The 17,981-nt window shown below is 41.3% G+C and overlaps 1 protein-coding gene across 1 annotated transcript in view; it reads left to right on the top strand.

The window, feature by feature from the left end:
• stt3b (STT3 oligosaccharyltransferase complex catalytic subunit B) overlaps positions 1–17,981 on the top strand; it is a 113,043-nt gene that overhangs the window by 50,204 nt on the left and 44,858 nt on the right. The window contains exon 3 of the mRNA XM_078242159.1: positions 7,680–7,967. Coding sequence (XP_078098285.1) covers positions 7,680–7,967 — 288 coding nt within the window. The remainder of the gene's footprint in view (positions 1–7,679; positions 7,968–17,981) is intronic.

Here is a 17,981-nt window from a genome sequence, read left to right as displayed (position 1 = left end):
GTGCAACAACCTACCATACAGTACCTTGTCAAAGGCCTTGCTAAAGTCCATGTAGACAACATCAACTGCACTGCCCTCATCTACCTTCTTGGTTACCCCTTCAAAAAGCTCAATCAAATTTGAAACACGTGATTTTGTTAGGAAGAATGGGGAGAGGTAAAATGATCTAAAAGTAAAATCTAAAGTGGCTACCAGAACAGACTTGAGGGAAGGAAGTGAAGTTAGGTTGCAGAAAAGATTGGTGCAAATAGTCCCATAAACTCTAGACTTCAGTTACATAATTAGTGGAGGAGTTGGGCTTTTTCGCAGTTGAGAGATTTGATAACAGAGGTGTTTTGAATCATTGGGTCGAGAGTGAGTAGATAGGAGGAAATGGTTCTCATTTGCAGAACAGTCAAGAACCGGAGAAAACTGATTTAAGGTAAATGTCAAAAGAAGCAAGGGCAACATGAGGAAAAACGTTGTGCAGTGAGGGGTTAATGCCTGCAATGCACTAACTGCCTGAGTGTGGCAGAGGTAGATTTCAATTGTCTTCCAAAATGGAATTGGACAGGCACCAGAACAGAAAAGAAGTAACTGGACAATAGAGTGGAAATAGCAGAATCACTCCCCTGTGTTGAATTTAATTAAATTCAATCTGTCATGTGTCTGCCCATTCTAACAACCTTCTTAAAGCTATCCTCTTCAGCTCAAAATACTTGAGTTTTGTGTGATCTGCAAATTTGGAAAATGTGCACTGTACATAAAAACCTAGGTCGTTTAATGTAGATTAAGAAAACTAATTGTTAAAAAAAAGTCTAGTTTGAGGCAAAGGAGAATGGATTTTTCTGCTTTCCTGACTTTTCTCAACAATGGCCACTTGACAATGGTCTATGTTCTTGTTATCTGTGAAATAATTGTCGGGTTTCCTCATTCACCCAGTCTCGGTCCTCCTAACTAAATATGAGCTTGTCTATTGATTATTCGTTACTGAGTTAGTAATTCAGAGAACCCGATTTAATTTGTAACATGGCTAATTGAGACTATAAATTTGGTTTTAAAACAAAATCTGGGGAGAAGAAATGCTGGTCTCAGTAGAAGTGGCAATGAAGCTCTTTTATTTCACCAGTATTTTTTAGGGAAGGAAAAGTGCTGTTCTTGCCCAGTCTGGTTGATGTAATTCCAGTCCCATACTGATTTGGCTGAATACTGTCTGAATTAAGGCAGTTCAGGTTGAGCAATGAATGCCAGCCTTGCTTGAGATGCCCATATTCCAAGAATGAATTCAAGTAAATAAATGAAAGTGTTCAAGAATTGAATCTAAAGTGTGCGAGGCTGGGGGTTGAGCACTTGGAATTGCAAATGTTAAGTTGTGCAGAATTGAGTAAGATGGCAGTAAAGTACAGAAGGACTATTAAATGGTTTTGAGGGAAAGGAGCTGGAAGATTTATCTCTGTTTCAAGAAAAAAATGAAGATTGAAGTTCAAAGATCTAGCAGAAATAGTAATCAAATGTGCTGGTGAGAATACAAAAATAAATTGTTAGAACAAGAACACTAGACTAAGAGCACACCAAACCACAATATGCTCATTGCTTTTCCCAGCTTCACCTTCACCCTCTGGTAATTAGCAGAGTGCACATGTTCATATGGAGTAAAGTAACTCGGTTGCAATCTGCAAATCTATTCCCATTTATCAGCATGAATGAAAGTAATGTGAAGTGCGTAACTGAATTTGAAGATTTAGTTAAATGCCAACATCTGTCAGTCTGATGCCTGTGAAGCAGAGACAGATCCAAGTGCAAACGTATGCTTAGTGCTGAGGTTTTAGTTCACAATGTAGTGCAGGAACCAATTATTTTTAACTGACATACCTAGGTTACAGACCATAAATGCAGGACATCCTGAAGCTGACAAATGAGAAGAATAAGCTAGAGCTGAAGTAATTGTGTACCTTGAAGTTTTGAATTGATAAGCTTTAGGAGTATGCAAAGGCCCTGGGATTTTAGACCACTTTTCTGCCTTTTATGTTATTTCAAACTTCCCCTTTCACACTCTTGCTTACAGTAATTAAGAGAAATATTTTGCAATTGATCTTAACAGACTAATTTTGCTCATAGTAATTCCACTTTTTGTAGACGTAAATCATGGTTTTACTGGCAGCTCTGTAAATATTAATTTGTCGAACCGAGATCCTTGAGCCATTGTCTCGCTCCATTCAGAATCTACAGACTCCTGACACCAATTGAAAGTCTGTACATGTGTATTGAAGACAGTAATGTCATCAAAACGATGTCAGGAGTTCAAAGCTTCCTCTTTGCAGCAAATGTGAGGGAAGTGCATCCCTATTGCTGCAATGTCATTAGATTCTGCCTTCAAGATCATTTTCAAAATCAATAATGGGAATGTTGGAAGACCACCTGCTAAACAGGGGCAGTATCCATACTGACAACAGTTGCTCCGGAGGTCACTGATCCCAGGAAATTAAGGTAACCTGTTTGCAGTACAATTGCCCCACTCTACATTGTGGTTTCATAGAATCCCTACAGTGCAGAAGGAGGCCATTCAGCCCATTGAGCCTGCACTGATCCCCTCCCAGGCCCTCGACCCCATAACCCCATGTATTTACCCTGTTAATCCCCCCTGACACACAGGGCAATTTAGCTTGGCCAATCAACCTAACCCAGAGGGTGGTGAGTGTCTGGAACAAGCTGCCAGAGGTAGTAGTAGGGGTGGGTACAATTTTGTCTTTCAAAAAGCATTTGGACAGTTACATGGGTAAAATGGGTATAGAGGGATATGGGCCAAATCAGGCAATTGGGACTAGCTTAGGGATTTAAAAAAGAGGGTGGCATGGACAAGTTGGGCCGAAGGGCCTGTTTCCATGCTGTAAACCTGTGACACTATAACCCACACATCTTTGGACTGGGAGGAATCCGGAGCGCCTGGAGGAAACCCATGCAGACACTAGGGGAAGGTGCAAACTCCACACAGTCACCCAAGGCTGGAATTGAACCCGGATCCCTGGCACTGTGAGGCAGCAGTGCTAACCACTGTGCTGCCCCAGCACTTCCCTGAACAAGTAAAGCTCTAGTGTAGCTCTATGACAAGTGTTCAAATACCTCCGCTATGCTGTTCACAATGGAGACACTAACTGAGGGATTGAGCAGCAAGACTTAACCTGAAGGTCACTCAGTGAATAAGTGGAAACAATTTATTGGGTGAGTATTTGACTTTTCTTTATCTACAAGCAACTTAACAATTTTCAGTCTTGGTGTAGAAGTTTCAAGTACGCCTTAAGTGTTGGCATTGCATTTTCCCATTATACACTTCAGTGGTACTGTTATCCCATTTACTTTACAAGGTTGCATCTGAGAGCCAGTGTCATTTGGAGGGAACCCTGTAAACTTGCTGTTAGATGTACTAAGACTTCTACATGGTGCTTCCAAACCCCACACTTATGTTTTTAGGCTGGCCACAGATCAATGCTAGAAGTTGTTGTAAAGATGTGCCTATACAGACCTGTAATAATACTCCGACTATATTCCCAAAAGTGCAATGAATTAATCTATAAGCCTACTCTGAAACTTTATTTTAATTTGCAAATGAATTTCAACAAGTGAGATGTTACATTTTGATAAAACTAAAGTTACATCTTAGGTGTGGGGGCTAAAGACCACTTTTTAAAAAATCATCATGAATAATAAAATTGAAAAACTGGACAAAGACTTTAAAATGACTGAAGCCATGGTTGGATGTAACTTGGAACAGAAGGAACTTCCTGGCATTCAGAGAGGCTGTCATCTCATTATCTCAAGATGTGTTAACTACCTGATAAGCTGCAGAAGATCAACTTCTATTATAATTATATAAGGCCATTTGCATTTCTTGAGTCAGGCCCAGCCAATGGAGATTATGGGTCTGCTGGCCCCACCTATACTATTTCTACTGGAACTTCTGTACCATTGCCTACAAGACTAATTCACCTCTGCTTGGCCATTTCATCATGGAAGTCATTTTTACTGGAAAATTGGATTATCCAGTGTCCGTTTCAGCCTGCAGACCTCTAAAGAAATACACAATTGGACTTTTGATTCTGGGCACTGGACTCGCATGACTATTTGCTCAATTGTCTTTTCTCTGTGCCTTTCTTTTCTGTATCCCTGTATGAATGCAAAAAGGGTAAGGGTATTATGAAGCCTCTTGCCACGTTTTTGGTGTGTGCAAAATAAATTTATCCTATCTCAAGTTAGCTGTGGGGTTATTAACAGAAAATTGGATCACACCAAAACCAAGTAGTTGGGAAATATGCCACTGCTAATAAAGGGGGAAATCGCAAATCAAAAACTGCTTATGGACAGAGTGAGAGGAGAAATCGGGACTGTTTAAATTGAACCCCCTCCTGTCTGTAACATTTGGGAAATAATTAAATGAGTTCAAGGAGCAAAGGAATCTGGCAGTACAAATATCAGATAACTAAAGTAGTGATGCTATTTAAAAATACGAACTAGTCACTTGGATTTATTCCTAGAGTTCTGCTAAGCATGTATCGAACCTGGTTGAGATCAGACTTGGAGTATAGTTCTGGTTGTCATGTTATGGAAAAGATACGGAGCCATTGGAGAAGGTGGAAAAATAAGTATACCACACAAGAAGTTTTACTAAACCGAAAAGGATGAACTCTTCATGAGGTGGTCTATTTTTATTCTTAAGAGAAGGCTGAGGGGTGACCTATTAGAGATTTTTAAAATTATGAAAGTATGCAGTGCTTCCACTTTTGGGGAGAGCAAAACTGGTGGCCATATATGAGAGTCTCCAAGAAATCCAATAAGGAATTCATAAGGAAGAGAGTGGTGAGAATGTGGAATGTGTTACCACGTTGATTAGTTGAAGCAAATAGTTCCATGCATTTAAGGGATAAAGATGAAAGGGAGAAGGGAATAAAGGACTATGCTGTTGAGAGTTAGAAAAGAAAGGATAAGAGCAAATTACTGCTTATGCTGGAATCTATGGAAGAGTTTTGACAAAGGGTCATCCGGACTCAACGTCAGCTCTTTTTTTCTCCTTGCAGATGCTGCCAGACGTGCTGAGATTTTCCAGCATTTTCTCTTTTGGTTAGAAAAGAAAGGATGGATGGAAGTTCAAGTGGATAATACAACCTTCATGGACTGTTGAATGGCTTATTTCTGCGATATATTCCATGTAATACTGTAAATTGCCATTGTTTTAAAGTAGTGTTTGGGATCAAGGGACAGCAACTAAAAGCACAAATCCTGCCCGTATTGTATACAGGGGCCAGTGTTGGAAGAAACAGGTGTCTGAGTTGCCATGCAAATTGGAGTTAAAGAACTATCTTCATATTTATCAGATCACTTGTGAATTGATGCTTTCACATTAACTGCTGTCCGCTGAAGGTGGCAGTATATTCAGACATGCCAGTAAGCTAGAAAACTGTTGCATGGTTAATTCAATCTTGGGCAATGGCTTCATAAGCTATGTATGAACTCTCAAATGTGTGTGCATTATGTCCCTAAATATGGTACAGGTATATGTGTATATATCCCTGATTGTACAATGGCCTTCTACGTTCTGTGTCCATGTACATATATAATTTCATAAAAGGCATATCTAAGTTTTGAGAACCTAACAAATGAGTTTCAGTAAACTTAAAGATGTATTGCTCTGCTGATCACTAAACACTTGAATGATAAAGCAACTTGTTTCCAGGACTCTGCTGCTGCTCTGAATCTGAATCATAGAATCCCTATAGTGCAGAAGGTGGCCACTCGGCCCATCGATCCTGCACTAACAACCCCACCCAGGCCCTATCCCCGCAACCCCACGTATTTACCCTGTTAGTCCCCCTGACACTAAGGGGAAATTTTGCAGGGCCAATCCACCTAACCCCCACATCTTTGGACTGTGGGAGGAAACCGGAACACCCGGTGGAAACCCGCGCAGACACACACAAACTCCACACAGTCACCCAAGACTAGAATTGAATCCGGGTCTCTGGCACTGTGAGCCAACAGTGCTAACCATTGCCATCGTGCCGTCCCCAAATGCTAAGATGTGAATATGGACATTCCAATGAAGATCGCTATTCAGTGGGGTGTCAGCTGACTTGATTCAGCATTTTCCTTCGGTGACTCAAAGCCTGTAACTCTTTGAGGATAGTGAATTCAATCTTGTCCTGCTGCTATGCTGTAGTGTGCTTTGCTGAATTTGCCTCGTGTTGTACCCTTGTATCCGCTAGTTGAAAAACTTCAAAATGGCAATTGGGATCTTACCACTTTGTAGCTTTCATTCAAGTGTTTGGCTATGCCATTACTGATCAAGTTTGAACAGCCTAATTTTGAATTTACACATTCTCATCACTAATTACTGTTAACTGTATTATGTTACAATTATATGCAAATTATGGGTAGTGGTTTTAAAAACATTGCTTTAAAAAACTTGCGCAACCTTCTTAATTATTACATTTGAAGTGTTGTAGGTCTGTCTTGATATTTAGGCCTTTCTTAGATGTTTTTTATCTTTCAAAATGTGTATAGTTTTATTCACAAGATAATAGAAACAAACTACATTTTTAGGAAGTGTTCCAAAATATGATTACAAATATTCAGTAGGAATGCATTTCAGTGTAAATGGCTGAAGGAGATGAGTTTTCTCTGGTATGTTCCAGCAAAAACATGTTTGACTGTGGCAAAGTCTATAAAAGGCTGAGGGAAGGAGTCTGCAAGTCTGTCCCTTTTCTTTTCAGTTCCAGATCCAGCAACAGCTTTGTCAACTTGTTCTGACTGCGAGTTGTTCTGGAGATCAAAGATGTGCTTCCTGTACATGGAGCTGTTCAAATTAAATGGCACACAGGAAGCCTACATCAGCTTTGGCGTTGACGCAACTCTGTTACACCTGTCACCTTCAAATAGTCATGATGAGCCACTGTTGAAATGAATACAGGGAACCGTGTTTAAAAATTAAGAGGGTGGGGTAATTGGAGAGAGTATGAAGGTGTCAATGGTTGTGTAAGTCACAAACCAACATACCATTTCACAGAAGCACTTAAGCTGTTTATGAAGGCTTCTTAAACAGTGCATAGAATTTTAAAGATGCTGTTTGAAGCATATGTTGACCTCCAGCGCGTGAGTGCGCGCACGCACGCAGGTTAAGCAGACATGGGGAGGGAGGGAAGGCGGGAGGCGATGTGGGTTTTGTGTGCAAGTGGAATTGCATTTTACAATAAGTAGTCGATGTCATTGCCAACGATGGCTATGGCTCAAATTTTGTTGGGTATCTCCGAGCCAGTAATTTAAAGAACCTCTGATTCAATTTCCTTTGCCCACACCATTGGTAACTATCCCTTCAACTACAGAAGCCTAGAACTTTTTCTTTCTTCCCAAACTTCTTTGCCTTTCCACCTCTTCGCCATGCTCATTAAACCCACCTCATTGGCCAAGTTTTAGGCCGTCTGTCTGATATCTCATGTGGCTTAGTGTCATTTCGTCTGAATGCTCCTGTAAAACTCTTGGGGTGTTGTGCTACATTTGTGCTCTTATTATGGATTCCATTTCATAATGTCTTAAGGAGTTGTGCTGTAATAACACTGGGCTTTTAAATATTTAAATACAGTTTCTATAGGTTAGAGATATTTGGTTAACTTAAAATACCTCCATATAATAAATTTATCTTCCTCTCTATGCAGGTGTATCCTGGCTTGATGGTCACAGCAGGCTGCATACACTGGATTTTGAATACGCTTCATATAACAGTCCACATTCGGGATGTCTGTGTCTTTCTAGCACCTGTGTTCAGTGGTCTTACAGCAATATCAACCTTCCTTCTCACTAAGGAGTTATGGAACCAGGGGGCAGGACTACTTGCTGCCTGCTTCATCGCCATAGTACCTGGCTATATATCACGTTCAGTAGCAGGCTCATTTGACAATGAAGGAATAGCTATTTTTGCATTACAGTTTACATATTACCTGTGGGTAAGTCATTCATATAAATATAACTGAAATCCAGAATGTGATTTTTCATGTAAAAGCTTCTCTTTTTTTCGGAGGGGTGGTTAGGTGCGAGAGGGAGGAGGTAGGTGGAGCTGGAACCATTCTCAAAATGGCACCAATCATCTAAATGTTGGGACATTTTTATTTAAATGGAATGTACCTAGTTGTTACCAAAATTGCATTATAAATTTGTGTGGAAAACATCTGCGTTTCCAAAGTTATAACTGAAGCTCTACTTGTGGGCTGAGATTAATTTGAAACGCTTAGTTTTTATCACTCAAGTGGGTGTTCAAGGCCATCATGGTAATTTACTTAATTTAAGATCTGAATATCTTACTGTAGTAGGAACAGTTCAAGAACAGCTCAGGTCAGTTTTGATGTTTATAGCAGGGAACGATGAACATGGTGAAGAAAATTTCTGATTCTTGAAGGTACAAAAGCTCTTGGGAGAGGGGATGCAGATGATGTCTAGGTAAAATTTGCAGGATCCCTTGCAGGAATGGCAAACGCTTCGAGTCTTAACCATCCCTACACAAGTGTTCTGTTTCAAAAGTGTTTTGTCTAAAATGTAGTCTTTTTTTTGCAATCCTGGTAAAATGATGTCAAGTGACGCTAAGTGCAACAGCAAAGATAGCCGAAGATTTGAGTTCACAATTTCCAGAGTTGGTCCACTGCACTTTCTCACAAGCTCTTAGCACCCTTTGGATCACAAGCTAACCTAATCTGGATGTGGAAAATCTAGCTAAAGGTGTCTCTGATTAAAGATGATGCTGAACAATTAAAAGTAAATGGTCGCATTTGGGGGTTTTTAAGGCTCAAAATATCATTTATTCATTTGTAACTATTTACCAAGGCGAGTCAGAAAAGGAATAGAAAAGTACCATGAGGCAGTGGGAGACCAGCAAGCCAGAGGCCCTGGCGAAGGCTCTGATCATCTGGTTCAAAACACACCATGGCAGCTGGTGGAATTTAACTACAAATAATCAGGAATATAAAAAAAAATAAGTAATGGCCATGACAACTATTTATTGTTGTAAAAACTCATCTGGTTCAGAAATGTCCTTTAGGGAGGAACATCTGCCATGCTTGCTTTGTCTGACATAAATGTGATTCTAAAACCACAGACCTCTGAAATGGCCTAGTAAGCCACTCTGTTCTACTGCACTGCTACAAAAAAAGTTGAATAATTGTTCCACGTCACTGTTCAGAGAGATAATGAGATGAAGAAACTTCCTGTCAACTTTGTGTATGTAAACAACAAGGTAATACATAAGAAATGGAGCTACATCGCCTGTATTGCCAGGAAGGAGGAGGATTAAATTGCACTGTGCCAAGACTGGTTTAGTGCGGCAGCACTACACCAAGTGTGTCTCTCAATTCTTCAACTCCATGTAGGATTTCACCCAGTATTATGTGCCTTACAGCTTGCACAGAATTTCATGGAAGCATAAAATCAATACTGTTGCAATTATTTTTCAGTTCTCGTGGATATCGTACAAAACATTTGCACCTCCCATTAAACTTTTCTGAAATCTTACTAAAACATACTTTTGTCTGACTTCAGATTTGTTTAGATGACTGTTAGAAACTGCTTGAATTCCTACCCTTATGGTGTCATTCAACCTTTGTGATAAGATTAATTACTATCTTGTCATTACCAATCTTCTGTTCTCTAATGCAAAAACTGATGTGATTGTTGGTTTTCACCATAAGGTAAGCTCTGTCCATGGTCACTCAGCACCTGACCTCATTACAGCCTTAGTTGAAACGTGGACTAAAGAGCTGAATTCCAGAGATGAGGTGAGAATGACTGCCCTTGATATCAAGGTAGCATTTGACTGAGTGTGGTATCAAGGAACCTGAACAAAACTGGATCCAGTAGGAATCGGGGAGAACTCTGTGCTGGTTGGAGTCAGACCTAGCACAAAGGAAGATGGTTGAAGGTCAATTGTCTCAATTTCATCACTACAGCAGTTACACTAGGTTGTGTTTGAGGCTGCAACCTTCCTTAATGACCTATCTTCCATCATAAAGATAAAAGTGGGAATAGTCACTGATGACTGCACAATGTTCAGCACTATTTGAAAACCTCAGATACAAAAGCAGCAAGACCTGGACAGTATCCAGGCTTGGGCTGAACTGAAGTCAAGTAACATTCGTGCCACACAAATGACCAATTTCAACAAGAGAGTATCTAACCGTTGCCCCTTGACATTCAATGTTGCTGAACCCCACACTATCAACATCCTGGGGATTGCCATTGACAAGAAATTGAACTGACTCAGCCATATAAATACTGTGGCTGCAAGAGCAAGTCAGAGTGGAGGTCGTTTTGTGGGCTTTCTGCTGGGCATCACGGCCTCCGCGCGTCTCTGACACCACCAGCTCTGCACCAGAAATTGACCTTGCAATTTAAATGAAATCTCTGGTCCCATTAGCCCCTCTCCCTTCTCTCTCTCCACCCCCCCCCCCCCCCCCCACTGGCAGGAGTGGTTCACTCCAGCGGGGTTTAGTATAGCTCCACACTTGCGGGGAACTGACAGCCAGACCCCGCTGGAGTGAAGGGGGTGGGTGCAATCGAGGCCACCCAGAGGGTCGGGTGCCTGGAGTGCCCCTTGTGCATTGCCATTTTGGCACTGCCAGCCTGGGCCTCCTGGCACTGCCCAAGACATTGGCATGTTCGGGGGGGCCAGTGATTGGGCCATGGGGACGTGTGAGACGGGCTGTGATGCGGGGGTCACAGAGCTAGCCAGCAATCAGGAGGCCGGCAGTGCGGGGCCACTGCATGCGCTGATCTTGGCACTGACAGAGTGGTGCAAGTGTAGTTTCCCGCTCAGCGCTATGCTGTCGGCCTCTGGGAATAGGCCCCACCCACTAAATTTTCAATGGGATTTACGCTAGCGCACTCTGCAGTGCAAATTGTGGGAGATTCATTTTGAAACTCGTGCTGGAAAAACCAGCGTGATTTACTCCAGTTTTCACGTGAATTTGACACTTAGAATTTTTCGGGGGAGAATCGCCATGCCCCCCCGCCCCCCCCTCGCTTTTTTCCTTCCTTTAAGAGTCGTTAGTGAACCCACTGTCCTTGTGGCTGACCCTTAACTGGATAAACTTGGAACAGTTGGAACTGGATAAACATTTTTGAACAGTAAAGGAATTAAGGGTTATGGTGAGCGGGTGGGTAAGTGGAGCTGAGTCCACAAAAAGATCAGTCATGATCTTATTGAATGGCGGAGCAGGTTTGAGGGGCCAGATGGCCTACTCCTGCTCCTGGTTCTTATGTTCTTATAACTGTCGTCTGAAATGGTCTAGCAAGCTGCTCAGTTGTATAAAACCAAAGCTATGGTACATGCAAACTGCAGCAGTGCAGATTTGGCTCACAACACTGATCTTGAAGGCTGCTGAGGAAGGGCAATAAATGTTGGCTTTGCCAGCAACGCCCACTTCCCTTGAATGAACTTAAATAAAATTCTCATTTGGAAATGGGTTGTATAGTTTGTTTTTGGACAGCATTTTAAAGATTGTCACTTGGTGGAATAGAATGTTCTTTCTCAAACTTCAAAGCAACTGTATTTTAGTAAAATTAAATTCTTCCCTTCAATATCCTTCACAGTATTGCCAGGCCACTAGCATTAGTTCTGTTATAAATAAAGATATCCTGCTTCACAAAGTCAGTTTAAATGTTGTTGGCAATCAGTGCCTGACTGAAAACTGGTTCACAATGGTTATTCATTTTCCCTTCACAAAGTTGCTGCATTTGATTGCATGTTTTGTGCTCCAACTATATCACTAGTGGGTTCCCATTGCGCAGTCCCAGTTTGGTACTTTTTTCTTTTTGAGCGCTTGTGCTATCTTCCATCAATCCCATTTTTCATTCAGCCTTTAGTATCCGCTTCCTCTGTAATTTTCTTGTTGGGATCTCCTCCCTATTATTTTGTTATGACTTTTTTCATTGTGCTGCAAAATAGCACTTTCCTTTTGCTTTCTCTTCCCTGTCTTTTCCTGTTGTATTCACTCAACCTAGTCTTGCAGGTTAACTCCTGTAACAGCTTGCAGTCATGCCTATGGTTTCTGATATGAAAAGCCCAGTCCATCACGCAAACCAATCTCCCATCCATTGACTCTGTCTACACATCCCGCTGCTTTGGAAAAGCAGCCAGCATAATCGAGGACCCCACGCACCCCGGACGTACTCTTCCAATTTTTTCGCAAAAGATACAAAAGTCTGAGGTCATGTACAAACCGGCTCTCGCAGCTTCTTCCCTGCTGCCATTAGACTTTTGAATGGACCTACTTTGTATTAAAGTTGATTTTTCTCAAGACCTTAGCTATGACTGTAACACTACATTCTGCAACCTCCTTTCCTTCTCTCTATATATGTTTTGTCCGTTTGGCGGGCAAGAAGCAATATTGTATACCAATACATGCAACAATAAATCAAAAAGCCACTCACCAATCAAACCTTCAGGGATGTTGAGACCTGTCCTGATTATTTCATTGCATGTCTCACTTTCTGCAAATCACTTCCCACCTCTAGCTGCACTGTTCTCATACCCAACTCCAGGGAAAAGACAAGGAAGCTTTATTCCTATCTGTTTCCTCCATCCATCTCCACTCCAATGGCCACTGTCATATACGTTCTCTTACATCAATTCATTCAGCAGCTCACTTAGTTCTTCCTTTGATTCCTTTAACATCAAGTTCTTCAGACTCCGGCCTGCGCCATTCCCCCAGTATTTTGCCACCCCTGCATTCCCTAGTCTAAAGGCTGCAAACTCATGTAAAATTCACAAATTATTGCTGTACGGAAAATGCTGGAAAAGTGTGGCAACATCTGTGGAGAGAGAAACAGAGTTAATGTTTTGAGTCCATATGACACTTCAGAGTCCTACAGACTCAAAACGTTAGCTCTGTTTCTCTTTCCACAGTTGCTGCCAGGCCGGATGTGCTTTTCCAACATTTTCTGTTTTTATTTCAGATTTTCAGTATCCACGATATTTGTTTTTAAAACATTGCTCTCTACTTTGGGATCTAATTGATCAATAATGGATCTTCTCCCTGGTAAAGTCCTCGCTCCTTTATATGGATAGGAAGGTCAATTCCAGACTCCTGCAAACAGCCGTGCTCTCTGATCTCTTCCTTCTGCCTCACTTCCTCATTAGATCCAATGGCAAATGTGGAAAAACTCAAAAGATTGAGACCACCTATACCATCTCATTTTCCAGCTCCTGACCTTTTCCGTATTTTCTAGTCAGATTATCTTTCCTCTGCTTCCAAGCCCATGCCAGCTACATATCCTTAGAAATGCACCTTCTGCTTTCTTAATTCACTCCTTACCCAACTTAGAATCTCATACCTATAATTCCTTCCAGAAGAGCTCAAATTCTGTGCAGTGGCCAATAATGCGAATGTGCAAACAATCCAAAGTAGTCTTTACAGCCTAGGCCAGAGTTCAGAGATGTTGGAAGATGGATAAGCACCTTCTACCTTTGCATTACTGATTTTAAAAGCAATGGTAGAACAAAATGACACCAATAATTATGTATTCAGTTCAGGTGTCTGCCACCAGTAGAAACAAACCTATGTACATTTAAAAAGCTACCTAAAGTATGGAAGAAGAGTATCACTCCTGCCATTAACACAATAATACACCAGTCCACAATTTTAAATTTACCATGTTGGTGTTTGAACTGATGACCTGATTTAATTCGGTATTGTAATCCCTATGCTACCTTATGCGAGAGGCATTTGTCAGTTTTTATATCGTAGTTTGTATTTTAGTAATTTGATCGAAGAAAAAGTTGAATTGGCAAGGATCTTTTTCAATTTGACAAACTCAGTAGTAAGTGCTAAGGAAGCTTGCCTTTTGAATTTTCAGCTTATTGAGTGTTTTTATTGCTAACCTACTATGCATAGTGAGGAGGATAGCTCAGTAATTTGTTTCGTATTCAGGCAGAGGTAAAGTGTCTCTTGAGTTTGGAGAGAGATTAGCTCTTGTGAAGTGGAGGATGAAGGTCAAGACAATGTCCCTGTAAGTTAAGTGAATACTGAAGGAGACAACACCTGGGAACTGGGAAAGAAAGCATTGTCGTGAGCTGAGAATAGAATTGCAGGAGGGAAATAACTGCTGAGGTTTTTGGTAAGTGGTAGTATTTATTGCACTTAGACTTAATCTAAACAAAACTCTGAATTGTAAACTAACAAACCAACTCTCTGTTTCTAAACTAAACTGTGTCTCTCTCCAAATTGAATTGATTTATTATTGTCGTGTATTGGGATACAGTAAAAGGCATTGTTTCTTGCGCACTATACAAACAAAGCATACTGTTCATAGAGTACATAGGGGGGAAAGGAGAGGATGCAGAATATAATGTTGCAGTGAGCGATTGGGTGAAGGGGAAGATCAGCTTAATGTGTGATCGGACCATTCAGTAGTTTGACAGCAGCAGGGAAGAAGCTCTCCAATGCAATTTCTTTTATGCGTTGAGAGGTAGTTGGAAATACGCACTGTATAAAATGTCCTATAAGAACCCCACAAGAACCTTTTCATTATTATTTGGAGATCTTAGTTAAGAATCCTGAAGTTTTTACATTAAAAACACAAGGGCACTTCTAAGAGGTATATATGTCATATGTCTTTGGGATTGATCGATCTTTAATAAATCTACAAAATCAGATGCAGCAGAATGACTAGATCAGTGATATTAACTAGCCCTTCAAATCCTCTAACTCTTAGAACTTAGCAATTTTTAGTAATTTACTAACTCTTAATTTGTTAACTTTTCAACTTGCTAATTCATTCTTTTTCCCTCCCACTCTCCTGCTCGCTGCTGCTCCTGCTCGCTGCTCCACTTTCCCAAACCCTCACGGTGAGCAACGGCTCAAGAAGGGAGACAGGAGGGGTTGCGAGTGGGAGGGCATGTGGTGAGTAGGAGTGGTGATGGAAATGGCAAGCAGACTGCAATAAAGATGAGTGCTGACATAGCTTTGAGCTCCAAGGACTGACAGTACCTTTCTAGTGTGAATTCCACTGATTAATCATGTCAGGCTTGGTTCTCGTCCATTTATTTTCTGTTATGGGAGGCGTCTACTAATTCTTTGCCCTTGGATTAGAGTGGCACTAAACCTCATTTAACCGTCAGGATGTGTGCTGTTGTCATTAAGTGAGTAGCACCTGATGGAATATTGCACACTTGCGCAGCTTAGCAGGAACACTACTATCCAGCTATGTTAGCAGTAAAATAAATCCATACTCTGATAGACTGTGATTCAAAACATTGGCTTGGATCTCCCACGAAGTGGCAATCCCCATCAAATTGCTGCTCCTCTCTGACTTTTCGGCACCTCAACAATGCTCTGCATTTCTGGCTAAGTCTTTGGAGGCTGCCTTTTACGGAAATGTGGAACATACGGTCCAACGGTAACCTCCCTCCTAGCACTGGAAGGTTTGGGGAAGACAAGTTATGTCTGCTTTTTGGGGCACTAGGTGCTTTAATGGAAGTTTAAATGTCCAAAGCGAATGTCAGTTAATAGGTGGGTTGGGTGAGTGAAGTGGGCAGCTGGGTGAGGTGGCCGTCGTCGGCTCGGGCGGGGTTGTCAGAGCTAGGGGCGGTCATTGTGAATGATTGGTGGGTCAGTTGTGCAGTTACTACAGAAATTAGACTAAGATTATTTTGTCTAACATTTTTGTTAACTACCCAAGTAAGTAGTTTGGAACTATCCAAAGATGTGCGGGTTAGGTTGATTGGCCATGCTAAATTAGCCCTAGTGTCAGGGGAACTAGCGGGGTAAATATGAGGGGATATGGGAATAGGGCCTGGGTAGGATTGTGGTCGGTGCAAACTCAATGGGCCGAATGGCCTCCTTCTGCACTGTAGGGATTCTATGATTTTATGAAAATCTTCAGATTCAGAGATTTTAGTGTAAGGTCCCAACGAGCAGGGGAATTTCCCATTGGAAGTTCAAACTTCCTGGGTAATTCCCGAGGTCCCAAAATGCATCTAGTCTCAGAGGTCCTATCTCCCAACGATTCGGAGTCTACAAGATCTGGATCATTGACAACTTGAGTGTTTAAATCAGAAATTATGCACCATGATGCAAAAATACTTGGAGTCTGAAAAATGAAATGTGAAAAATGCAATCAAATCCTGAAGCCTGTGTCTGTTTTGATAGCATTGGTATAATTTTCAAATTTCTTCAATGTATGAATGTCCTATTTTTATAGATGTGAGGTACACATCTCCAAATCTAATTTTTTTAGTTAGAATTGCATGCGTAGACCTAAGTAGAATCTGCAGCACAGGAACAAGTAATTTGACGAAGCTAGTATAGTTTGCACTTTGTGCTCGAATCACCTCCTTTGTTCCCGTAGCCCCCTCCATTCCTCCTCTCTTATGTTTGCATTACACTCCACTTGAATGCATCTGTGTTTCAATCACTGTGATAGTAAGTTCTATATTCTTGCTACTCTGTGTAAAGTGTGCAGTAGGTAATTAAGTGGAAGTAGAACACCACACATTCAGGTTAAACCAGTTTCTAACTAAATTGCAACATAAATTCAGGAAATCAGTTGAAAATTGATTTCAACGTTCCCTACAGATGGAATTCAATAAAAACCAAGTTTAAAGTAGGGGAGAGGAAATGTTGTGCACACCTTGGGTGAGGTTAGTATCCTTTTAAGAAAGTTTTTTAAAAACACGATTTCTGCAGCTCACAGCTTCAGTGATATGTTATGTTTTTAATGACAAGAAATAGGAGCAGGAGTAGGCCATCTAGCCCCTCGAGCCTGCCCCGCCATTCAATAAGATCATGGCTGATCTGAAGTGGATCAGTTCCACTTACCCGCCTGATCCCTATAACCCCTAATTCCCTTACCAATCAGGAATCCATCTATCCGTGATTTAAACATATTCAACGAGGTAGCCTCCACTACTCCAGTGGGCAGAGAATTCCAGAGATTCACCACCCTCTGAGAGTAGAAGTTCCTCCTCAACTCTGTCCTAAACTGACCCCCCTTTATTTTGAGGCTGTGCCCTCTAGTTCTAGTTTCCTTTCTATGTGGAAAGAATCTCTCCATCTCTACCCTATCCCGCCCCTTCATTATCTTATAGGTCTCTATAAGATCCCCCCTTAGCCTTCTAAATTCCAACGAATACAAACCCAATCTGCTGAGTCTCTCCTCATAATCAACACCCCTCATCTCTGGTATCAACCTGGTGAACCTTCTCTGCACTCCCTCCAAGGCCAATATATCCTTCTGCAAATAAGGGGACCAATACTGCACACAGTATTCCAGCTGCCGCCTCACCAATACCCTGTACAGATGCAGCAAGACATCTCTGCTTTTATATTCTATCCCCCTTGCGATATAGGCCAACATCCCATTTGCCTTCTTGATCACCTGTTGCACCTGCAGACTGGGTTTTTGCATCTCATGCACAAGGACCCCCAGGTCCCTCTGCACAGCAGTCATTGTTGCCAGGATGACTATGGTGAGTCCTGTTATTGCTACGTAAGTGGGGTTGTTTGTGTTTACACTGGGATTAATTTTACGATCCTGCATTGTTAGGAAGACGGTCATGTGTTTTTGGGCAGGATTTTTTTCCCAGTGAGTTTGTTCTGAGCTGCAGTTGAGTTTTAGCAGAGGCATCAAGTAAGAAAGAAGCTGAAGTCTCTCTCTGTCTCCCTGTTCTATTTGGAAATTCTGCTGGTTATCTCAAGGCAATGTTTTGCCTTCCGGAAGGAAAGTGCAGTCTTCGAAAAGACTCAATTCCAGTCAAGTGAGATTTTAATCTATGCTGTGTTCGGCCTGTGAAAAGCGTTTTGCCTATGAAAGGGTTTGGTTTGTTGAATGGCTTTAATGTTTAGTTACGGGTTAATACATTATGGTGGTTGTTTTTGTAATTGATAAAAGTTATTGCTAATTCTCTTTCTATACATGTTAACTACATTCTTAAATAAACTTTGTTTGATAAAAGCTCTTTAGTGGGTCGTTGA

This window comes from Mustelus asterias, chromosome 2 (assembly GCF_964213995.1).
Source record: "Mustelus asterias chromosome 2, sMusAst1.hap1.1, whole genome shotgun sequence".
Lineage (NCBI taxonomy): Eukaryota > Metazoa > Chordata > Chondrichthyes > Carcharhiniformes > Triakidae > Mustelus > Mustelus asterias.
The sequence above is the reverse complement of the archived record's forward strand: the minus strand, read 5'-3'. Positions and strand labels throughout refer to the sequence as shown.